This window comes from Lissotriton helveticus, chromosome 9 (genome assembly GCF_964261635.1).
Source record: "Lissotriton helveticus chromosome 9, aLisHel1.1, whole genome shotgun sequence".
In the NCBI taxonomy this organism is placed as follows: Eukaryota; Metazoa; Chordata; class Amphibia; order Caudata; family Salamandridae; genus Lissotriton; species Lissotriton helveticus.
Genome location: NC_136070.1, coordinates 21133184 through 21158748, shown reverse-complemented (window position 1 = coordinate 21158748; position 25565 = coordinate 21133184). Strand labels below are relative to the sequence as shown.

Sequence of the window (25565 nt, the reverse complement as noted above, 5' to 3'; positions counted from 1 at the left end):
TTCAACACGCTTGAAGGAGACCTCCGCCTCCTCTTATGGGACGGCGGCTCTCCCTGCATTTCTCTCCCCTCGCTTACACAGGGGTGGTATGATGGTGGTATTGCCTTGCCAAATATTCGACTCTACTATTGGGCTACTCCAATTAACTGCCATTAACTCGTGGATATATGGTTCACCCACGAACCCTGCTTTTCACCTTGAGAGATACCAGACGGGCCGCGGGAGCTATCTTGAGGCTTTGTATGATAAACACACTCGCACCCGTTATACAGGCCCGATGTCCCACACAATAACAATCTGGCACCGTGCGAACAAGCGACTCGGTTGGGCTGACACTCTTACATTATCCACCCCACTCTGGACCTCACATAAGTTAGGCTCCCTCTGTCACTATCAGGGCTTTGAAAAGTGGGACACAATTGGCATCTCTACCTTAGGAGACATACTTCACAAGGGCAAATTACTGACATTCGAAGAGCTGCAGAAGACACACGACTTAGCCAAATCTGAAGACTTCCGCTATCTCCAAATCAAACATGCCATACTCGCCAATGTCCCTGACCTCTCTTCTCTTCCACAATCCTCGCCCCTCGAGGACAGACTCTTGTCAGAACCCCTCCAGGCCAAAGCGATATCCTATACCTACCGTAAATTATGTAATAACATGCCCAACACCTTCCAACTTCTACGAGACAAATGGCAGAACGACATCGGAGTCATGGATGATGCCGAATGGCAGGCGGCATTGATGTCCCCGCGCGAATCAGCTATCAACCACAGATTTAGACCTATACAATTAAAGATATTGCACAGAACATACATGTCCGCTCCCCTCCTGGCCAAAATTGGTAGACGCACATCTGACCTCTGTCTCCGTAACTGCGGACAGATTGGTACCTTCTACCACACTATCTGGGAATGCCCGGTGATTCAGGACCTGTGGGAGCGTGCTGCTCGCAAAATGACTGATGCTCTAGGAAACCCCGTCCCTCTGACTCCCAAAAGCGAACTCCTCAATGTGTGGGACCCCACAGATCTAACTGCAATGGAACGACAATGGGCGGCTCTGGGCTTCCTCTTACTGAAACGTGAAATAGTAATGCAATGGGGTTCACCATCTAAACCGCTCTTGATCAAGTGGGTTGCTGCAATGGATGTGTGTATGCTGTCCGAAAAAACGGTCTACAAGATCAGGGGGTGTCCTGGAACTTGGGATAAGAAATGGGGACACTGGAATGTTTACAGAGGTGAACTTTGTACTTCCCCTTCAATTGACATGGCGATGGCTAGGACTGGTCCACCTCGTAATCGTACTTGTGATACACTGCTGTAATGTATGCATTCTATGTCAAGTTTGTAATTCATGATTGTCAGCTTACTACTACCTCTGCTTTTGTTCAATAAAATATTTTAAACAAAAAAAAATTATCTGTGCCAAAGGCTTTTTCAGCTTCGAGAGAGATGATGCACTGTATTTTCCTTTGCTAATTTTATCAGGCTTATGAAGTTAGTTTAGTTACGAGTTTTAGATCTGTTGACAAAGTCAGCTTGATTTGTCTGATCTTGGTCTGTGAAGCAAGGATACTTTGCTGACTGAGTTGCTTAGGGAAATGGGTCGGGCATTTTTAGGTTTCGCACTGCGAACCGATCGTGAAACGATCGTCGCTGCGAAACTCTATTATAATCGTTTCTGCTTTCAAGGAGTCAAGGGAGACAGGAGACCAGTGATGTGCACGCGCAACCTTGCTAACTGGGATCAGGTCGCGCGCGCTTCCTGTCTCCCATGGCTCCTTGGAAGCACGCACACACACACACACACACACACACACACATACAGACCCCCCCCCCGCCGCGCATTCACACACTCGCACACACACATAGAGAACCCCCCGCCCCCGTGCATACACACACACACACACACACACAAACACCCCCGCTGCCGCGCATACACACACACACATCGAGAACCCCCGCAGCCGCGCATACACGCACGTACACATGCGCACATACATAAACCCCCCCACCCCCAGTGCTTACACACACACACACATCCCCTGGCTCGGTGTGTCTTCTCATCACAGCTTGCGCAGGGACAGCCAATGCACGGCGACGGCGTCTCCTGTGCTACAACCGTGGTTTCGGTTTCGCGGCCTAACCGTGTTTGTGAATGAATGTGATTTGAGCTATGATTTTGTAACAGTCAGGCCAATGTCGCCCCATTGGCGATAACACAGTTCCGTGTGCTGTAAATTAATTTCAAGGGCATACTGATGCACACCGTTGACATCTGATTCGACATCGTACTACCATTAGAAGGCGTCTTATGTGTTGTGATAGCCGGTGGCTTCATATATTGTAGTGGTGTAATCTGTGTTGCGTTTATAGCGCTGGGACGCCCAAGGGTATCCAGGCGCTCTATAAAGATTAGATTAAATATTGCTGCTCTCCCGTGTTGAATCTGTTTCTGAATTTCAGTAGCCCTCACACCGATTCACATGATCTTGTTATGGCTTAAAGCTAAAATAGGGCGAGTTTCACATCGGATCCAATTACAGGTTGTAGGTACCTACACCTCAGAAACCCTATTCTCCCGGGCCCACCCATAACTACCCTCAAATGCCAGAAACAAAGAGCCCTGTTATCCATCCTAGATACATTACTCAGTGAGGAGCACTACAGTCACACACTAGGTTCCATTAAAATCGCCCTACTTGAAAAAATAAATAAAGACCAAATTACTGAGAGCACTATGCTAGGCTTCCCCTTCTTGGTCTCAGACAATGCAAACTTTTTGACAGGAAATATCTTACTACGTTAGTTATCCATAACAAGTCCTACTCTTCACCCTGACGACGAAGGCCTATCTTCTCCAAATAACAAGCATTTGCAATGCAACAGATCTCGCATTTACGCGAGTTTGAGTTATTGACATTGTAAAGGACAATGCCTTTTATTTAGGTTTTAAAAATGAAAACACAAATAAAAGGCATTGTTTTTGCAATGTCAATAGCTCAAACTCTGCGTAAATGCGAAACCTATTGCATTGCAAATGCTTGTTTTATTTCTGTTGTCTCTCTCGTGTTTCTGTTTGAGGATCTTCGTGGTATCTAATCAAGAATCCTTGTGAGTTCTGAATGGAAATTAAGCGATAAACGTGTTTTGGAGAGGCTCTGTGAGAATATTGCTATAATTGAGGAAGTAGATCGTCTGGGTTCTGGGATTTGCTTTTCCGGAGGGCTTTGTAACTGTTTATTTTCTGTTCTATAATTTTGTTGTTTAATTCTTGGTTTCTGTAGAGCTTCTATACGATAGGTAGAAACCACCGCAATGGAGCGCACACCGCTAGCCCCTCCTCCGGATCGCCCCTCGGGATTCTGGTACTTGTAGTTCAATAGTGGATCACCCAGGTGGGTGCAAGTCGGTACTTGTTGGACTGATGAATCTCTAGACCCGATACATGTCCCGGGTTTTTGGGTATCGCCCGAGACATGGCTCGGGTTTCGGGATAACTTCTTTCATCAGTAGAGAAATGGTTAGGGGTGGAGGAGAAGGCCGCCAAACAACCGTCAATGGCCTCGATGCTAGCCCCGGAAGCTTGTTTCCTTCCCAGTATAAGAATTGGGTTGGTAGTTTGGTTTGCCCTGTTCCCATCATGCACTGGGACAGGAACAGACTAATTTGCATATAGCCAGGTTCTGAGCTGGGATGGTGCAGTGAGCTAAAAAACGGTGATGGATTAAAACCATGATCTATTGACTTGGTAAGAGTATTCTGCATCATTCAGAAACTCTGTCCATCACCACCCCCCTTTTCCAAAATTGCATATACAGATTGAACAGGGGGGGGGCTCAAAGCCGAGCCCTGAGGGACCCGCTGCTTGACGACATAGAGACTAGATGAACAAGCATTTGCAATGCAATAGGTCTCGTATTTGCGAGAGTTGGAGCTATTGGCATTGTAAATGACGATGCCTTTTATTCATTTGCTTTGAAAACCTGCAAGCTGTGCGTAAACAAGCACTTTGTACTTATAGTCCTTGCTTATGAGAAGCAAGGCTGGCAGTCTCTTTTACTGACAGCCTTGCTTCTCGTAAGCAAGAACTATACGTACAAAGTGCGTGTTTACGCACAGCTTGCAGGTTTTCAAAATAAATGAATAAAAGGCATCGTCATTTACAATGCCAATAGCTCCAACTCTCGCAAATGCGAGACCTATTGCATTGCAAATGCTTGTTCAGAAACAGGCCTGTGATTGGAGCACGTGTATACCCATAGTTTCACCAGGAAGGGGGCGCTGCCTCAAGGTCTGTGGGTGGTGCCAGTTTGGGACGGTTTGTGGCATAGTTGGGGAGGGTGGTGATGTAGCAAGACCCAGTGTCAGGTCCAAGCCTTTGCCAGGCAAGGAAGGGGCTTTGCCAGAGGCACGAGGAGTTGGGCCGGGGAGGAGGAGGGATGAGCTTGCGGCAGAAGTGACTGTGCCGGTGGCATGGAGTGAGTGTGCCAGTGTAAGTGTGCTGAAACAAGCTCTCTGGACCGTGCCTGGGGTATGCTAATCGGATGAGGGTTATGTCAGTGTCAGGGGTCAAGCCAGCACTGGGGGAGCCGTGGGGGGTGCGTTCTCTGTGCCAGGGGCACAAAGGGCATGCTCTCCAGAGATAGTCTGCCCTAGGGTGGGGTCAGCGGGCATTGCCACCGTGCATGCTACGGCAGGTGCAGAAGGGGTCATACATGCCAAGCTGTTATTTCCAAGGCTGAGGTTATGCCAGGTCTGCGAGGGACGGTGGGCTACACCAGCTCTGGGGGCAGCGCTAGGGCCGGGGCGTGCCAGGGGCACAGAGGGCTGAGTCCGTGCAAGACCCGTCCCACTCTGGGACTGGGGCCGTGCCAGGGCACCTGGGGGAGTGGCCGGGGCGTGGCCCTGGGGGAGGGGCTCTGCCCACACTAGTGCTGCTCTAGGGGAAGGCCGCAGTCTCAGGGCTGGAGAGTGAGCAGAGACAGCGGCTCACTGTGCCAGGAGTGGAGTCTGGGCAGAGTGCAGCGGGGGTTCCCACAGACACCCCCACCAGCACACGGCGCCCCGCCGCCCTGTGTGCCAGCACCCTGCGCACACCCCACTGCCACCCTGTGCCCCCACTGACCGGCCACCCCCACAGTCACTCAGCGCTTTCATCTCTTATTCAGTGCCCCCCAAAAACCCAATAACTTCCGTCGCCTTATGCCCCCCCGTCCCCATAACCCACCTCCGACACACCACAACATACACTCCACCAGCAGCATCCCTTGCTAACCTGCAGCAGGCGCCACCCCCCCCCCCCCGCCCTCTCTGCCCTCCCCCTCCCCACACTCTCCTCCCATTAAAACAAGCGGGGAGCCAAGGGCTCAGTTGCAGAATCCTCGGGAGGGGATAGGGTGCTCACTTGTCTAGATTCCAGCAGCAAAACAGAAATGATTGTCTAATTAAGGGTTCCCTCATGCCAATTACCCTGACCCCTCGTGGGAAGATCACATGAAAAGAATCTCAAAAGTGGCCACTTTATTTCACAACATTGTATTGCAACGTGTTGCCGCTTAAGCTGCATGCTGCCGACGTAGGTGTATAAGTGATTAATTCACAATTTAAATTTGACTTACTGCGTAATATCCTGCTCACCTATTTAAGTGTAGCACCCTGCACTAATCCAGACAACCCTTTTCGTGATTTTAGTGGTTTTAGTCCAGAAAAAGTGTAAAGCAGCTTGTTTTACACGAACATAATCTTACTTATATAGATTAAGTGAAAAAGAACTACAGAATGTGGTTTTAAAAATATGTATTTATTATAAACACTCACTAACACATTGCAATATCTCCTATCCTGAGATATAAGCACCATACACACAAATGGAAATAGAACACATGCAGAGTGGTCTCCAGGGGAAGACCAAACTATATACTAAATAGTGGAATGCGAACCACAACTTAAGTTGAGACTGGACCCATAAGTCGTAGAAGAGTCAGGGACCCAAGGAACCACCCAAGGTGAGAATCTAGGAACCCTCCATGGAGGCTGTGTGGGAACATGATTGCGTACTCAATGCACGTCAATGGGTAAGTCGCGGTTGCAGTCTTAAAGCAGAAGGATTCTTCCCAGTGGACCCTGAAGAAACCCTGTTGAAGATGGAACGTTGGAGAGCCACCCCACCTGTTGATACCCCAGGAACTAGGATACCTACACCAGGGAAGCCAAGTGGATAGGTGCAGAGTGACGTTGGAAACAGCCGTAGACCACAATGGAGGACTTCAGAAAAGATGCAGCTGGCGAAGAAGGTAACAGAGGCTTGTGGAACCCAACGGTGGATTCAAGATGAGAGGTACTCCCAGCAGAGGAGACAGAGTCTATGTCACTCAGGAGTGACCAGGAGGCACCGAAGATGAATGCCCACTAATGTTGGGATGCAGGAGAGTTGACGGTGGCCTTGAAGTTGTAGCTGTGCGGATCAGGCGATGCTTTGGAAGACCAGGAGCTGTTCACAAGCTGTCCCACGTCGGATGTCAAGAGCCCTGGGGTCAGTATCCGGCAGGGGCACCAACAACCCTTATGGTAATGGCAACCAATGTAGTCTTAGAAAAAGGTGTACTGTCGGGACCAGCACGGTCCAAGTGACTCACCACGAGCCGGTAAGTCAGAGCAGGCCCTGAGCAAGCAGGATAGCCCACTGGAGCCAAAGAAGACTCTTGATATGACCCACGGGCTGAAGAAACAGGAGTCGCAAGAGGACCTCGAGCAGCTCGCCAAAGGGTGGAGGCCCACGGTGCAGAGGATGAGGTGCAGGCGAAGATTTGGCTGCAGGAGATGCTTGAGGTGGAGCTTCTTGGAGCCCGAAGGTCTCTGGAGGAGAGTCAGCAAGCCTTGGCAATGGCAAGTCGATGCAGTGCACAGGGGGTACTGCTCCAGCGGTTCCAACGAGGGATACTGACTTCAAACTTGCTGTGAAGACAGGGCAGGCCTCGAGGGAGTTGCAGAACCACCACCTGTGTTGCTGAGCATTTCGGAGTCCATGGGAGCCCAGGATCAGCAGACCGGTCAGCTTTGTTGAGGTGCCTGCAGGTGCAGGGGAGTGACTCCTTCACACCAAGGGAGATTCTTTCGGGTGTTTTGGATGTCTCCAGGCCCTGTGAAGAACCTGTATGGGGCACAGGCATATGCGTTGCAGAAGACTGGCAGGATGATGAGACCAGGAGCAGCAGGAGTCTTCCCATTTGCAGTCTCTGTTCCCAAAACGAAGTCCAAAGTGCTTAGACGGTTGAAGTTGAAGTGGTTTCGGATCTAAATCTTGTTCCTTGATGAATACAGGGACCCATCCACAGGTAAGGCCTTAAGTACCCTAAGGAAAGGGTTGGGACGATTCAGGGGTCCCTCCCAGTTATATACTATACTGAGCGAAGTTGTTTGGTGGAAGTGAAGCCTATGATTTAGATATGCTGGTCCCGTGTTGTGTAGTGACTTAAATGCATGTGCGAGTATTTGAACTGGCAGTGCTTTTGGATGGTGAGCCAGTTAGTGGTGTCGTGTGGAATCTGCATGAAAGGATGAGTCTAGCGGCAGCGTTTTGATTTGTTTGAAGTCTGTGAAGTGGATGGATTGGGATGCCGACATAGTGGGTTGCAGTAGTCCAATCTGCTTGTGGTTAGGGCCTGCGTGATGGTATGCCTGGTGTCCAGTGGGAGCCACCTGAACATTTTTTATAGCATGGGGAAGATGTGGAAGCATGCTCGGGTGATGACTGCGCTGACATGAGACTTTATGGTGAGGTTGGTGTCTAGGATGAGGCCTAGGTTCCTATTGCGGTTGGTTGGGGTGGGTGTGGGTCTGAGTTTGGCGGGCCACCAGGTGGAGTCACTAGGTGAGCTTATTCCAGGAGATCATCACTTCAGTTTTGTTGGTGTTGAGCTTGAGGCAGTTCTCTTTCATCCAATTGGCCAGGCTGTCCATGCATTGTTTGGAGTTTGTTTCGGTTGCACCGGACGGTCAATGGGATGTGGCTGTGGTTCGAAGTTGCTGTAGATCTTGGTGATTTTTTTTTTTGTATAAGAAGTCTGAGAGGTTTGCAGAGTTATCGTGTCAGGGTGATTGTGTTAGTTGCAGCTGTTGGGTTGGTTAATATCTTGATGATAGAAGTTGTTGGAGCTATATTGGAGCTGCCTCTTCAGAGGCCTTCGTTCTCTTTGCGGCCTCTGTACGGTCTGCAAAACTAAAGTTTTTCCTGAGTTACAATCTCGGTTTTTAGGTCTCGTGCCTAGAGGTGCAGTGCTCGGCATTGCTCGTGCAGCGCGATACATTTAGTAGCTAAAAATGGGGTTTAGGAGAGTGACCTAGGAATCGCACACGCTCGTGTGTGTGCTTTTCCTTTTGTGTCCCGCTATTGGCCTTTGCGTGTGTGTGTTTTTTAACAAGATAGCACGCAATAGGCCAAAGGCGTGCGCATTGCTCCGCTCATGACCTATTAGTGTCTATTACGCGCACCAAAGGCCATGTGGTTTCAATTATCGTGCCCAGACACGGGCACGATAATTGAAAGCACATGTTTCGCTGTTTCGCGAGCGCGTACCACTCGTGAGTTTTTGCTACATAGAAGAGTTTTTAGAAGATAATTATGAGTGAATTTTATTTTTTTTTGTAAATGTTTTTTTAGTTGTCAGGTGTTTTAAGAGGATGGGAGTGTTTACCATTTTAAGGATGTTTTGGGAGGTTAAAGTGTGGTGCATTTTTGAGAGGCTGAATGTGCTTTCAAAGAGTGTGTGATAGCGGTACACTAGAGGTATCTTACTGCGGTGCTGCACCCAGCGGCTGCCAAGTGTACCGGATAGGGAGTGAGTGGACTGAAGGTCTGGCCAGCGGTCGAGCAGAGTACATTCTGCACATGCCGGCGCGGTTCCAGCCCTTTTCTAACTTTAGAAGTAGCGCTTCTCACCTCCCACACTATTTTTATTATTTAAAAAAACATAAGGTCTCACCGCTCTCTAAACACTTCTTTCGGTTCTCGCCTCCCCTCTGGTGCCCGCAGCGGCTCGTTCTGCATTTCTGGAGCACTGATGGGTGCTCGAGGAGCCATACGTGCCTCCTCCGCCCTCCCTCCCTGACTGTCAACGACCAGGTCTAAAATAGGCAGCGACTAAAGGGAATTCGAGGGTGCAGCGGGGCCCGGTTGCGTGTCCTGAGTGAAGCTGCGCGCGTCCCCGGGTCTCCTGTTGGCCAGCGTGCGCCTTACAACTTGTGTGCTGCTCTTGGCCCACGCGCCACTAGGCGGAGACACCAAGCAGAGCGCGCGCCGCTTATGAGACGCGTCCTCTGTGGAGTGGCATAAAAACCATGCAGTGCACCCGCTAAACACTTATGCAAGTTATTAGGTCTCGCCTGTCGATGCGCATGCGCATCGAGCAAGCGAGACTATAGGGGCTCATCGACTCTTTATCTAACTTGCAAGGAATCGTGGCGATTCCTTGCAGTGCCCGTGACTTTTAAGCTCAATGCGCATGCGCATTGAGCTTAAAAGCGCGTGCACAGCCGCCCGCATTCCTCCGACACCTTTGAAGTGAAGCTTAGCTTCACTTCAAAGGCACGGCTTCCACGGCCGCCAGGCCACATCAAAGGCTTCCCCAGCACTGCCCCGCCCATCAATCACCCTCCCACTGCCACCCCCCTCCCTCTCCATATGGTGCGCTCTGCCTCAGGCCTCTGAGCCGTCCCTACGCTCCCCGCCCACCCCCATCCTTCACACCCTTTGTCATTACTTCGGCCCCGAGCCCGAGCCACCCCTACGCTCCCCGCCCACCCCCATCCTTCACACCCTTCGGCACCACTTTTACATGAGAGCTAGTTGCATAGTACAAGAACACATTGCCTTCTTAAAGCCGCAGGAACATTAACGAATTCTCCCACAGTCACAGTATAGTGAGCTGACATTCTAACTTGTACCTGGCTTTCTAGCTTTTCGCTTGCAGCTCTGGGCATTACGCCACATTCTTGTTATCTCATTCATCCTCCCTGGCTGACCCACATGCATGGCGCTCCTCCTCTCTTTAGATGCCGTCATCCTCCTCGCACTTCAGTCTCCCGCCACTCAGCTCGCGCCCCCTCTATGAACGAAGATGTTTACGGGCGTCGGTCTGAAACAGGCAATTGTCTTCCAGCTCCCGTGTTCTTAAACCCGGACATAGCGCAGAGCTGTAAATAACAGAACTCAACTTTTTAGAGAATATTTTGATCAATAATGTTCGTGTTTGTCTTCAGGCCCTATTACTTGAGTCAGAATGTGGCATAACGGCAAAAGCTGCCGACTTTGGAACTGGGAAACAGGGTTCGAGTCTAGGCGTCGGCTCAACATCCTGTTGTGATTCTGGGCAAATCACTTAATCTCCGTTGCTAACAAAAATGTGTTCTTGTGTAATGCAACTTGTGCTCGTGTAAAAAGCGCTCCTATACCATCGCGTCGAGTTCATGCTATATAAAACTGCAAAAACACATGAACACTCGGAGACGCAGAGCTGTGCCAGGGCACTGACTCAACTTTTCCTATTTTTTATTTTTATTTACTTTTGCCCCTTGCCTCCATCGGATTGCTTCCACGAGCCTTCTTCCGCCAGTAGTTTGAGACTTTGTTAATCACGTCTTAGCTCGGCCTCATTATTTATCTCTCGCCTATCGCCTAATGATATTTAGTGGTAGCCCTCCGCTCCTACCTTACAATTAAACTTCAGCTACAGCCCCGTTTGTCCGCTCCTGCGGACTCCCTGCTGTGTGCCTCACTTGAAAGCGCTACTGCTGTATGTGTTAGCACATAAAAACAAGACCTGTTCTCTTTACCAGTGCTTCTTTTAATAGCCTCGTATTCTTCATTTTCCAGGGTCTGTTTGCCTTAAATTACTATAGTGTTAGAGTGGTCTAACAACCCCATCTCATGAGCCGAAATGGATAGAGCCACATGGCGGCAGGGCTTGAGAACCCTGCGCTCTGGCAACTTGACGAGCGAGGAACTGGTCAGTATTACAGAGAAATAACATTAGAAAGGCCAGAATGCTTCTGTGGGCAGGTGTGTGGAGAAATGCCAGGGCCGGGTCATGTGCCGCTCAAACCCCACAGCATTTTATTTTTAGCTCATTCATCCTCCCTCGCCGACCCACATGGCGCTCCTCCTCTCTTTAGATGCCGTCATCGTCCTCGCACTTTAGTCTCCCGCCACTCAGCTCGCGACCCCTCCATGAACGAAGATGCTTACGGGCGTCGGTCTGAAACAGGCAATTGTCTTCCAGCTCCCGTGTTCTTAAACCCGGACATAGCGCAGAGCTGTAAATAACAGAACTCAACTTTTCAGAGAATATTTTGATCAATAATGTTCGTGTTTGTGTTCAGGCCCTATTACTTGAGTCAGAATGTGGCATAACGGCAAAAGCTGCCGACTTTGGAACTGGGAAACCGGTTCAAGTCTAGGCGTCGGCTCCCTCCTCTTTTGGACACTCGCATTCAGGGGTAGATTCAGCCGAATTTTTTCTCTCCCATTTTATTTTCATTCTTCCCCTTTTCTCTTCCTCCCATCTGCCCCCTTAACCAATTTAGCTCCCTCCTGATTTCTTTACATGCACCTGTCTTTTGTTATCTCTGTTTCTTTGCTCCTCTCACTTTTTTTCTCTCCTCAGTTTTTACCATTCCTCCCCTTTCAATAATGTTTCCATTGTCTCTTAACTCACTCCTCCCGACCACTTACCGTCCCCACTTCCTTCATCTCCCGTTGGACCTTCCCCTCTCACTCCTCCACATTTTGTACCATTCCCTCCTCAATTTTTGCCTTTATTTGCGTCTATCCTTGGGTCCCCCCTCACCCACACTCGTTTACCTCCTCACTCAGCTCTTTTCTATATCTCTGTACCCTCCTCTATACCTCGCTCTCTTCTTTAGCTCTCTGTGGCTCTCCCTCCACCACCCATTCTGTTACCACCTCCTCTGTGTTTATCCCAATTTTTTTTTTCTTGATATGCCTTGTATATTGAGTTTGATTATGTAAACATACAGTAGGTTGATCCTTCTAAATGAATAGGTGATAACTGTCATGTTAAAACCAGTTGTTTATTTATATCTATTGCGTAAAATATATGCACTCTCTTTTTTAAAGTTACAGTTTCCCATATATGTATAAATTAACGAATGTATTGCTTATGACTTCACTGCAATATTCATTGGGAAGAGAATTACATCGCTATGGATACTGTTTTGGGGGGACCACATAATTACACTCCACATAATTACACTGCGCACAATGCAACATACACTCCAAATCCCACTCAGTGCCACATAATTACACCCCACATAATTACACAGCACTCAATGCAGCATACACTCCAAATCCCACTCAGTGCCACATAATTACAATCCACATAATTACACTGCACTCAATGCAACATACACTCCAAATACCACTTAGTGCCACATAATTGCACGCCACATAATTACACTGCATTCAATGCAACATACACTCCAAATCCCACTCAGTGCCACATAATTACACGCCACATAATTACACTGCACTCAATGCAACATACACTCCAAATACCACTCAGTGCCACATAATTACACGCCACATAATTACACTACGCTCAATGCAACATACACTACAAATACCACTCAGTGCCATAGAATTACACACCACATAATTACACTGCGCTCAATGCAACATACACTTCAAATGCCACTCAGTGCCACATAATTACACACCACATAATTACACTACGCTCAATGCAACATACACTACAAATACCACTCAGTGCCACATAATTACACACCACATAATTACACTAAACTCAATGCAACATACTCCAAATCCCACTCAGTGCCACATAATTACACACCACATAATTACACTACGCTCAATGCAACATACACTTCAAATGCCACTCAGTGCCACATAATTACACACCACATAATTACACTAAACTCAATGCAACATACTCCAAATCCCACTCAGTGCCACATAATTACACACCACATAATTACACTACGCTCAATGCAACATACACTACAAATACCACTCAGTGCCACATAATTACACACCACATAATTACACTGCGCTCAATGCAACATACACTTCAAATGCCACTCAGTGCCACATAATTACACACCACATAATTACACTACGCTCAATGCAACATACACTTCAAATGCCACTCAGTGCCACATAATTACACACCACATAATTACACTAAACTCAATGCAACATACTCCAAATCCCACTCAGTGCCACATAATTACACACCACATAATTACACTAAACTCAATGCAACATACTCCAAATCCCACTCAGTGCCACATAATTACACGCCACATAATTACACAGCACTCAATGCAACATACACTTCAAATCCCACTCAGTACCACATAATTACATGCCACATAATTACACTACGCTCAATGCAACATACACTCCAAATACCACTCAGTGCTACAACACATATTGTGTTACAAATGTTATAGGTGTCACATTTGCGAAAGATAAAACTATTGGCATTGTAAATGATAAAGCTATTAATTTCGCTATTTTCAAAACAAGCACATAAATAAAAAATGTGTCATTTACCATACCAATAGCTCAAACTTTCCTAATGCGAGACCTATTGCATTGCAAATGCTTGTTTTTGTTTTGTAATGAAGCAAAAACTCTTTGCGTCAAGTATTTAGCAAAATGCCACATCATCACTTCATGGTAATGTGCTTTGGAATAAAGTATTCTCAGCTGAAGCGTTATTAATCGGTCCTATTATGGAAAACTACAGTCCGTTTCGTTACAGGGCAATAAAGAGACGACTGCTTGAAATGGAAACTGCAGGTACACATTCCTCGTGACTTCCTCATTCCCTTGTATGGCCCTAGTGCCTTGTCCCATGGACTCTCGTCACAGGTGTGGCTCAAACAGCATTGTGAATTAGCTGCCTGGATAGTAATTCTTGACAATGGCCAAGTTTTCTACTTGAAGGTCAGACAGTTTTGCCAGCCTCTTGCATAGCTGCCATGGTTTCCGATTGCCATATGTGTGACATTTTCATAATTTCAGTGTAATTATGAGTGATCTCAACAACTATGAGTGATACGTTCTTGCGAGCAAAATCAAGCAATGAAGACAGGGAAACATATTAATATAAGAAACTACATCCATTTGAGTAACCTGAAACTATAAGAAGATCTGAAAATTGCTGCAAAGCACCAAAAATGGAAGGGCACTACACTAAGCGGGGCCAGCTTTAGCGTTGGTGGCTCCCTTTGCAACACTGTTTGTTGGCGCCCACCAATGACCATCCTTTAACAGTGCCCCTCAGGTCTCTATAACCACTCTCTCTCTCAAATGTATTTAATTAGTTATATAGCGCCACTCATACCAGTGTAGGGTGTCAGAGCACATTTCATCACACATGCATTACACAGAGACTATACAGTCGTATGTTTATAACTCAGTGTATAGGAAATGTTGCATAAGCCAGACGGCTATAAGGTGTCGTAGTGACATGTCATCCATACCCGTAAGCAGTATCGTTTAAGAGTGCATGGTCTAGAGAAGCACAAACTCAGAATTTAAAAAGGAACACTACAGTTGGGGGTTCTCTTTAATAATAATCGATTTCTACCCAAATGAACCCTCTGTGCAACATTAATCTGTGCTCTATTTTATACTTCGCATGGTGCGTGCAGTTCTATATTAGTATTTTAACTTATAATTGTAAGTAACCAAAGTATGTCTCTTCTAAAAGCAGTAACCCACTGACCTATTTACATTATATGCAGTTTGTGTTCTGCATGGTACACTTTCTTTGCAGCAGGTATATTAACCCTTGGCGGTACCTTGCAGTGAGTCAAAATCTCAACTAGACAAAACTCCACAACTTGAATACATTGGAACAGTACTGGCAGAGCTGCAGGAAGATCTAGCCATCCCGCTTATCCTCTGCCTGACTGCAGCTCAGTTGACTCGATCATGTGCATTATAGCAGCGCTCCACGTGACCGCTGAGGAGGCGCTATAATGCTTGTTTTTGGTAGGCATGGGGAAAGGAGATTAAGATGTGCTCTCCCATGGGTGCTTCCTCCCCACTTCCCTCCGTCATGTGCTCACCCGGTGTGCTTCCTCCCACTTCCTAGCGTGGTGTGCTCACCCTTGTTTGCGTCCTCCCCACTGTCCCTCCTCGCCCTTCATCCGGCACCTCCGAGTCCAACCCCCCTTGCTTACATCTATCAGTTTTACACCTCACATCCTCTCCTGTCTTCCAATTAGTTTAAATTCCCACAAAAATGGATTTGCTTCAAGTAAATAAAAGGCATTGTCATTTACAATGCCAATACCTCACACTCTAGTAAATGCGAAACCTAGTGCATTGCAAATGCTTATTTATACTAGGGTAGAGTGTTTCTTTAAAGGACACCAGGAAATATAAAGTTGTTGGGTCTCTAATAACGCTCTGGTGTTTCTGGTTGTTGCCAAGTCTTGTTTTTAGATGCATGTCTTTGGTTTAATGTGTAGTTTGATATTTTGCTTAGCTTGGTAAGTTTGATTTCTTTGGTTCGATATTTATTGCTTCAGTATATAATACCTCAGGTTGACAGACAGCCATATAGACCTCCTTAGTATGCTGGGATGACATTTCTGTTATGCCAGCATGATCTCACGTAATTTCACGTTGAGCTTGTAACCCATATTACGCTATTACACCACACCTCATAATTCTGCACCGTTCACAGTAAATAGAAGCACAAGGTAACAACGTGAAGGACCAGCATGCAAGGTGCTGATGTTTGCCGCACAAACTGCATCCTGGCATCCAGAGCTTTAGTGTGGATGCATGTCGCGCTAAAATAAAGTGCAAAATAGCATTTTGATTTTCCCAACATTTAGCATAATTATGTTAATGCAAACTACGCACATTTTGCACACCCATGTCTCTTTAGTGTCTCATCAGTCACTCAAATCTTGTGCTGAGTCTCAAAAAGTTTTTAGCCAGTACCAGCATGTACTTTACATTTACATTCCTAAATTCTCACATACCCAACAGTACTTGGACGATAGCCTGGTGAGCAACTCTGTAACTACAGTTTTAACTGTTCCAACACTTGGGGGCCGATTCCGATGTCGGACGGACCTGAGCCTGTCCGACATCGGTCAGGAACTGTGACCCACCGACCTAGTGCCATCGGTTACGGCCCTGCAAGTACGATGTGACCGAACCCTGTTCGTTTGCACTCGTATGTTTCACAGTGGGAGCATGCTTTCCGAGCGGATTGCATACCCACATTGTGAAATGGAGGGGTGCAGTTCATCCGACCGGCACCCCAAGGTGCCTGCCACCGGGTGCAGGGATCAACAGAGGGGCAACCCCAAAGACAGTTTCTGACTGCCTTTTCATGCCGGAAACACCGGCATGAAAAGGTAGTGGAAAACTGGCATCGTACTCCTTCGGTCATAAAGAGGCGGCCAGGGGCGTACTGAAGGATTTGCGGACGGGCTCTCCGAGTCAATCGTAAGCCATCCGGAAATCTGAGTCAGTTTCCTTTCCGACTGAGCCCATCGGAATGGCTCGGTCAGAAAGGAATCCGTCCGGCACATTCCGTTGCGGGCAGAAGGGCTCCGACCGTCGTTCTGAGCCCTTCCGTCCGAAATCGGAATCGAGCCCTTAGTGGTTGTCAATTTGTTTTAAAACACTTGAGTTTGCTCAGTTTTTTACCAGCATAATACTTAACTTAAACTGTTAAACTTTTACCTGTTGTTTTAAAGTTCATTGGTATTTGCCAGAAGTGCAGTTCACCTACACTTAGTTAATACTTCTCAACCTCATCCTCCAAAGTTAGGTAGTAAACACAGTTACCATCCCTTAAAGTTGAGGTAAAAATGTATACATAAACTGGAATTTGGTGTGGATATGCAGCACAAGGGTAGCATTGTAACAGTTTTACTGGCCTCTAAAATGGTACATCCAACTGTCTTTCCCAGCTCAAGCTCATTTTTCTTTGTGTCAGTCTGTACCTCAATACACAGTTTTGCAAAATGGCAAGGAGAATCGTTAGTTTAGAAGCAAGTACCTTCTGGTCTGCCTTTTGTATGGTGTTCGCTATCTGCCTGCCCACTTGTGAAAATGACCCAAAAATTATTGCACCATTCAGCAGTGTACTTAAACCAAATTGTTTTTGAACGTCAGAGAGTCCCAAGGCTCAGATCTTTGGGATTGTTTGAAACGCATCCTGCATTGTGCTCATGTCTTGAGCCAAACCTGGAAGAGCACATTCCAGCAGAAATTGAAAAATAGGCAGCCTGGTTCTGGATCCCTATTAAGAACCCACTTCTTCTGTTCCAGGAAGGAACTAGTCCCTGACATAAGCAAGTTTTGGCTGCTTCATATATTTCCTGAAACTATAAAAATCTATGTGTCCGTTTACCCAGTTAACAAGCTGATCAATTCGTGCCATTCGCAGGGGGGGGGGGGGGGGGGACTATTTGCTTGCCATAAAATCTAGGAAGCCTAACCAGGCTCCCTGCCCAGATGGCACCCCACTGTCATTTCATGGGGATTGTTCGGGCCTTTTATTACAACCGTAGGAGCAATTGTTCCGTTTTTTTTATTTTACAGAACATGAGTGTTTCACCCCAACAATGGATAATGCAGAAATCACTATGATTGGAAGGGCAGGAAAAACCCCTGCGGAGAGTGCATCTTATCGCCCTATCTCACTGTTAAACTTATTTACTAAAAGTGTCGCCAATGGATTAGACAAGATGATCCCCCTCACTGGTCGAGGCTGCCCAGGAGGGGTTCATACAGGATAGGCAAGGGTCTAGCAGTGCACGCAGAGTGGGACACCTGATTGAGAAGGCGAAATCAAAGGGGATCCCAACTTTACTAGGTACCCTTGATGCTGAAAAAGCATTTGATAGAGTGAGCTGGGGATTATGAAGGATGTCCTATCAATGATTAGGATGGGGCCTAGAATGAAGGTGTGGGACTGACAAACTATAAAGTTCCCTCAGCCGAGGTCAATGGTAGATGTCCTGACACTATACACCTGGGGAAAGGCTCAGGGTAAAAGGTTGCCTCTGTTCCTGCTTTTGTTAGCCCCCCCCCCCTGCTTTTGCTATTGGAGAGGCTGTTTGAATTCGAGGTGGGAAATGTGTCTGGGTCAAATGCAATATCAGTCTGATTTTGGATGAAGTGGGCCAGAGATTTGTCTCCAGCCCTCGTTTCACTGCTCGCTGACTTTGACCAAGCCTTCGGTTTCTGCGGTAAAGTTACAGAAATCTGAAATCCCTAATATAAATGTACCAGTGTATCATCTACAGGCATTGAGCATGCTCACCCGGTTAGCTTGGCCAAGAAGTCCATCAGATGTTGGGCCGAAGTATCTCTAATAGTGCCTCTGACTGGATTGGACTTAATTGCCCCCGCCTGAAATCAGATACTCTCTAATCTGACACATTGGAGTGGCCTCTTCGCATCCTGGTTAGACAGGATCAATATTGTTCTAATGAGCATCCCTCCCCGTCTTCTCTACCTACTCCAGGCCCTGCCCCTGTCTTCTCTACCTACTCCAGGCCCTGCCCCTGTCTTCTCTACCTACTCCATGCCCTGCCCCTGTCTTCTCTACCTACTCCATGCCCTGCCCCTGTCTTCTCTACCTACTCCATGCCCTGCCCCTGTCTTCTCTACCTACCCCATGTTCTGCCTACCGCCATCCTACATCACTGGCGATATGGGATAGATCAGCAGCCAAGGTTGACTGATGACTTTCCCATCGCTGTACACCCCATACATCATTACCCACAATTACCTCCTGCCCTAGAAGGCAGGCAGCTCACTAGCTGGAGAGACAGTGGAAGGTTAGTATTAAAAGAAATGATCACAGGACCCACAAGTAACTCATTTCATGATTGCAAGAGAGATGGTGGTGGTGTCTGAACTTGATAGTCATACATATGCACAGTTGAAACACTGGCCACTAAACGCTGATCGTAAAGCTGCAGCCATTAGACCAATCACGCCATTTGAAAAATTCCTGTCCATTTATGATTCCACACAGAGGTTGACATCCACTTTGTATTTCATACTCAATTTGAGACAGTGGAAGCGGGAACTGTGGACCGAGTTTAAGTAGCAAACACGGGCTAAGAGCTGGGAGCTGTGCCCCTGCGTTCAGGGACATACATTGCCTGCTCCATAGAGAAACAGAGTAGAAAATACGCGTGAGGTGGCATTTGACACCAGATAGGCTAAGCCTTATGTTTCCTAACACCTCTGATAGTTGCTTATGGTGCAGGCAGATGTTGATATCATATCGTGGAGCTTATTGAACATTCAAACATTCTAGAAGGCGGTGTTGATCCATATTTACAGAATATTGGAACACGTGTGACCCCCAACCCTGAGATCATTCCGCGGTTGGAGCCCTTAGTGGCCCTGAGCAGGATGGGAGTGAGCATTGTGGTGATCGGGCAATACTGGGAGCTGCAAAGCGTCTCGTCACCAGATCTGGAGGGAAAAAATGATTCCCAAAAGGGTTGTTGTGTGTAGTGCTTTTGGGAAAACATTGCCACGAGCAAATGCACAGCGCGTTTGAAAAAACTTGGGGCTGGTTATTAAGTATTTCACATCCTTATCCATGCAGTCTGATTCCCCTCTAAAATTGAGAGCCTTGGATCTATTTGAAACGTGTTCTCCTGAGCCAGACCACGCAGAAGTTTATTCACATGATGGCAAGCCAAGGGAGAGCCTTGTAGGGTTTGGGGTGAGGTAGCTGTATGTAGCACTGTATGCTGTGAGACAAGATAACTGACACCGGTCTTACATAGGATTGGACTTCAAGACACGGCGACATGTGAGAGATGTGGTGTGGAGCCAGCAAGGTTTCTCCACATGGCATGGCTAGGTCTCAACGTAGCCAATTTTTGGATAGCGATCTTTCAGAAACTTGGAGAAATCACCGGGGTGCCCCTGAGTCCGGACCCATTGTTGGCTCTATTGAGTTTTTCAGAACATATACGTAAGGGTGTTAGGTGCCTCGTAGAGATGGTGTTATTGATTGCTAAGCGAGTGGTAGCAATACATTGAGTCAGATCTCCCCCCATAGCGCAATGGTCCTGTGACGCGTTAGTTTGTAATACTCAATCTGAGTTATTTAGTGAATTGCTCCCCCCTAAAAGCCGCCCCAAGAACTTCTGTAGCCTATACCAGGATGATCTAAGGAGTACATTGGGGGTTTGGGGCATGTACTCCCTCCCCTTCCCGTGGGGATACCGTATGAGACATAACTGTTGCAACAATGATCTCGCCTTAGGAGCTGTGCTTCTCAGCGCTGTCTGGATATAAGGTGGCGGAAAGTCGTCACTGGGTCACACCCTGCAGTTAGTCTACACAATCAATCAGAACATTTGTATAGCACACTACTCACCCGGATGGTCTCAAGTGGCTGGGGGGTGGGGGGGGGTCCGCTACTGCTCGAACAGCCAGGTCTTGAGCTGCTTCCTGAAGGCGAGGTGGTCCTGGGTCAAGCGGAGGTGGGTCGGGAGGGAGTTCCAAGTCTTGGCGGCCAGGTAGGAGAAGGCCCTTCCTCCTGTGGTGGCTCTTCGGATGCGGGGGACGGCGGCGAGGGCGTGGCTGGTCGATCGAAGCTGGCGCGTGGGAGCGTAGAAGTTGAGGCGGCTGTTGAGGTATCCTGGTCCTTGGTTGTGTAGGGCTTTGTGTGCGTGGGTGAGGAGCCAGAAGGTGATTCTCTTGTTGACCGGGAGCCAGTGCAGGTCTCTCAGGTGTCCGGAGATGTGGCTGCGGCGGGGGATGTCCAGGATGAGTCGTGCTGAGGTGTTCTGGATCCGCTGGAGTCTCTTCTGGAGTTTGGCGGTGGTGCCGGCGTAGAGGGAGTTGCCGTAGTCCAGCCGGCTGGTGACGAGGGCCTGGGTGACCGTCTTCCTGGTTTCGGTGGGGATCCATCGGAAGATCTTGCGTAGCATTCGCAGGATGTTGAAGCACGACGAGGAGACGGCGTTGACTTGTCTGGTCATGGAGAGGGAGGAGTCCAGGATGAAGCCCAGGTTGCGTGCGTGGTCAGTTGGTTTGGGTGCGCTGCCCAGGGCGGGGGGCCACCAGGAGTCGTCCCAGGCGGAGGGTGAGGATCCCAGGATAAGGACTTCCGTCTTGTTACCCTGCATCATCTGACCCCCTCCAATCATGTTGGTAATGCGTCTTCAGGGTCTGATAGCTTCCTTTCGCTGTATAGACTTATGACTCTGGACACCTGTAATAGGCATGTTTATTGTGTCAATGTAATTACACTGCAACAGATTTTTATTGTTTTGCTTTGTTTTATACAATCGCTTTAATTGCACTGTTTCTTTTGTGTGTACATTTTTATTTATTTTTTAACAAAAAAAACTCTTTACACCGGTCACTTGGCATTGTTCATAGGATTGCCCTTAGTACAATACAGTAAATTTGTTTTTACATGCGAGTAGGAGCAAACTGTTGAAATTTGTCATTCTATCCGAGCCCATGTGCATGAAGCAATTTTACGTTTTACTGACGCTAAATATGTTTTTTTTCCTTTCACCAGACTAGCGTGAGTGACTGAGAAGCAGCCAAGATGGTGTTGGCCGATCTAGGGAGGAAGATCACCTCCGCGCTACGCTCCCTGAGCAATGCTACCATTATCAATGAAGAGGTAATCACAGTGCAGGGGGTATTTGGTGACTGCTTTCACGTCCTGCGGCATCTTACCTCTGGCATTGGGTCTGTTGTTGATCTCCAGTCACCCCATGCTACTTGGGCTCCTTCGTACACAAATAGTGCCCAGGGGAGTGGGTGATCAATGCCTCAATCTTGCCTCCTGCAGAGCAATGCTGAGACTTCACACTGCCCTCGTTAATAAATCTAAAGCCAGAGTCTGAATCGTTCTTGGGTTGCGGTGCATTCTCTCTCTTTGTGCAGTGCTAGTCTTTGGATAGTTCATATTCTAAGCATTCCTGGAGCTGTACTGTGTCTGTGCTTTTCTTGTCTATTGATTGTGCTCCTCATAATGCCCATGTCATGATATTGGTATCCACTATACGTCCTCTCTGTTAAGCAGTGAAATTGGCAAATTTTTATTACAATTGAGCACAGTTTGTTTCCCCTAAACCAATCTCTCTCTCTCTCTCTCTCTTTCTCTCTCTTTCTCTTTCTCTCTCTCTCTCTTTCTCTTTCTCTTTCTCTCTCTCTCTCTCTTTCTTTCTCTCTCTCTCTTTCTCTTTCTCTTTCTCTTTCTCTCTCTCTCTCTCTCTCTCTCTCTCTCTTTCTCTCTCTCTTTCTCCCTCTCTTTCTCCCTCTCTTTCTCCCTCTCTTTCTCCCTCTCTTTCTCCCTCTCTTTCTCCCTCTCTTTCTCTTTCTCTCTCTCTCCCATGAACCTTTCCATTATGTCAATTAGATCTTTCCTGAAATAAACCAGCAGCTCAACTGAAGGATTCACCCTTCATCCCCACCTCCCATCATCTCCCCCTCCAAAAAAGTGTTTGGGTCTCTCCCTGACCTTTTTTGCTGCTCGCCACATATCCTTTAGTCTTAAACTCTTTGTGAGTTTGGTTTTGTAAAACCTAGTCAAAATTAAAAAAATTAACTTTATTCGGATTTCAATATGAAAACCACAAAAGTACAAATTTATACTGTAAAAAAACACTGATAAAAATAGATACGTTTAAAAAGTACATGATATGAGTTAAAAACAATTAGTTCACTGTATACTGTGCAATGGATTTACTAGAGGCCGTATTTAGGCGGATTCATGGGTTGTTCATAAGTTCGTACGGTGTTTAAGGCATACTCTAAGGTAATGTGCCACGGATCTTGAGACTAGTAGATTGTCCAAGAGCTGCAATGCCAAGAATGCTGGGCGACATCTTCTGACCTTCATTGCTTTTAGGATTGGTAAAATCCATCTCTTCCGGAATGGAGTGTAAAAGGTACAGAAGAAGAGGACGTGAATTGTGGACTGGGAAGAATTAGAATCACAGGGGCATGGTGTTCTAGTGTATGTCCAGTTGTTTTGGGTGGGGAATGAAACCATGATGTGAAAAAGATTAAACCTGAAACGGGTTAACAGTAGTTTTTCGAAATGTGTCAAGTCTTCCTGTAGATATGGTTGTATGGATGGAACAGATTGTATCATGAGGCTATGTTGTACCGACGGTTTTCCTATTTCTGACATCAGTCTTAGTTGGTTTAAATGGGACAGACATATCTTTTTTAGTTCTTTTTTTGCTATGTCTGCGACTGATTGTGGGTCGTTGAAGAACCTCAGTAGACCAATATCTGTGAGGAAGGTTTTTACATAATGAAGCCACCTGATCTTTTCCATATGTTCTAGATTCATGCAATCCTCGATGATTGCTCTTGTGAGTGTGCATTCTTCCGTTGCCCATATTCTACGCCATAGCATTATGGGTTCGATCTTGATCAGGTCTGAAATATATTCTAGTCCAAGTTCTAAGTGGCATCCAAAGGTAGTCGTACTCTTAGGGACTGCTAGTAAAAATTTGAGGAAGGTGTTTTCGATCTTTTGGATTTGTTCAACGTTTGCCGTTCCCCAAACTCCTGCTCCAAAGATAGCCGTGGTGATACACTTTGCTTTGTAAATCTTTAACATCTCCGCCAAGGGTTTTTTCCCTAGGCGGAGAGAAAAGGCTTTTAGGGCGCCGACTGTTCGTATGAGCGATAACTTGCGGGAATTAATTGCGTCTTTCCATTTGAACTCCTCGTCGATGGTAATTCCGAGATATGGGTAGGTTTTTGTTGTTTCGAGTGGTGTGTTATCTATTGAGATTGTTTTCGTCCTTTTCCCTTTACTGCCGACATGCATCACAAAAGTTTTCTTTATATTAACTTTCAAGTTGAGGTTAGTCATGAAGGTACAGTAGTTGTTTACGGCTTTTTGCAACTGTATTGGAGTTCGGGCAAGTATCACCGCATCGTCGGCGTATAGCAATGCTGGAATTGGTCGCCGTCCTACTATTGGAAAGTCTTTTGTGCCCTGCAGCATTGCTGCCTCTAGTCCGTTGGTGTACAGCGTGAATAAGAAGGGGGCCAGTACACACCCCTGCCTGACCCCCTTCCGTATTGGGAAGCTGTCTGTGAGTTGTCCTTCCAGCCCGTACCTTACCTTGCCTGTGGCGTCCGAGTATAACTCGCGTAAAAAATCTACAATTGGGGGATCAATCCCCATGTCCAGCATTATTAGCCATAGTTTTGTGTGTACCACACAGTCAAACGCTGCCGTGAGGTCAACGTAGACTAGGTGGAGACTGTTTTTTTTTGACACTTGTGTATTTTGCGGCCAGTAGAGTTAGGTTCAGGACTTGGTCCACGGTGCTCAGGCCGGCCCTGAACCCGTACTGAAGATCTGAGAGGACCCCGTGTTCCTGTGACCATTCCTGTAGACGATCGAGGAGGATCCTTCCTGCCATCTTACCCACAGAGTCCAGAAGTGAAATGGGTCGGTAGCAGGAAGGACTGTCTGTTTCCTTTCTTGAAGATGGGAATTAGGATTGATGTTGACCAAGATTTAGGGAGGGTTCTTTCCTTAGCTGCATTCAATACTTTTGTTAAGAGTGGGGACCAGAGGTCGGGAAGGAATTTTATAGAGGTCCATTGGAACGGAGTCTGGGCCTGGCGCTTTGCCATTTTTTGCCGAATTGATGGCTTTCTGTGTCTCGTTGATGGTAAAGTGTATATCTAACGGATACTTCACCGCTGGGAGCGCTGGTCCAGTAGGTGGAGCTCCGGTTCTTGCCTCTCCGAAGACTTCTGAAAAGTACACTACCCAGTCTTTCGCATTGATTGCCACGTCTAGGGATGGACCCTCCTTATTCCCTGCTAGGAAAGGAGTCTTGACTGTTCTCCAGAATGCTATGTTGTCTTTTTGCAAACTACTATTTAAAAGCTGAGTCCAGAGATTATGTTGAATCTCGTTTTTCCGTTCTTTGAGTGCTTGCGCATAACTTTTCCGTAGTTTGGCTATCTCTTCCCTGTTTCGTTCGTTCTTTGCTAGAGCTTTCTTTAGGGTAGAGTAGGCTTTTGTACACTTGGTGTTAAACCATCCATTTCTTTGTGTGTTGTTTTGTTTTCTGGGCTTGGTTAATTCATTTCCTATGGTTTTCACTATTCTGTCATAGTCATTCAGAATTTCGTCAGCGCCTGCTGAAAGATTTAAGCAGTTTTCGATGAATGGCCTGCATTTGTCCACTATTCTTTTGGTGGTATGTTCTTGATCTAGGGTGCCCCATTTTAAGGTGAAGCCATTCAACCTGTTTAACATAAGATTGTCTTGTAGTAATAGAGTATGATTGTCTTTTACTCGATTCTTGTGGCGATCAGGTTCAAGGTATGTTAATTTGAGGGGATAGTGGTCACTTAGTACGTTGTTAACCACTTCAAACTGCTTTATAAAGCCGGCGTTGTTGGTAGAAACCAGGATGTAGTCAATTAGTGTTTGTGCCCCTCTTCCGTGAAAGGTTGGCTTGAATGGGGTTGTTGGTGACATTATCATATT

The 25565-nt window shown here is 47.0% G+C and overlaps 1 protein-coding gene across 2 annotated transcripts in view; it reads left to right on the top strand.

Annotated features, from left to right (window-relative positions):
- Positions 1–25565, top strand: part of SRP54 (signal recognition particle 54) — a 190843-nt gene that overhangs the window by 7580 nt on the left and 157698 nt on the right. For both annotated transcript variants that reach the window (XM_078659378.1, XM_078659377.1), the window contains exon 2: positions 21600–21707. In XM_078659378.1, the coding sequence (XP_078515504.1) occupies positions 21630–21707 (78 nt within the window). In that variant the 5' untranslated portion in view covers positions 21600–21629. The remainder of the gene's footprint in view (positions 1–21599; positions 21708–25565) is intronic.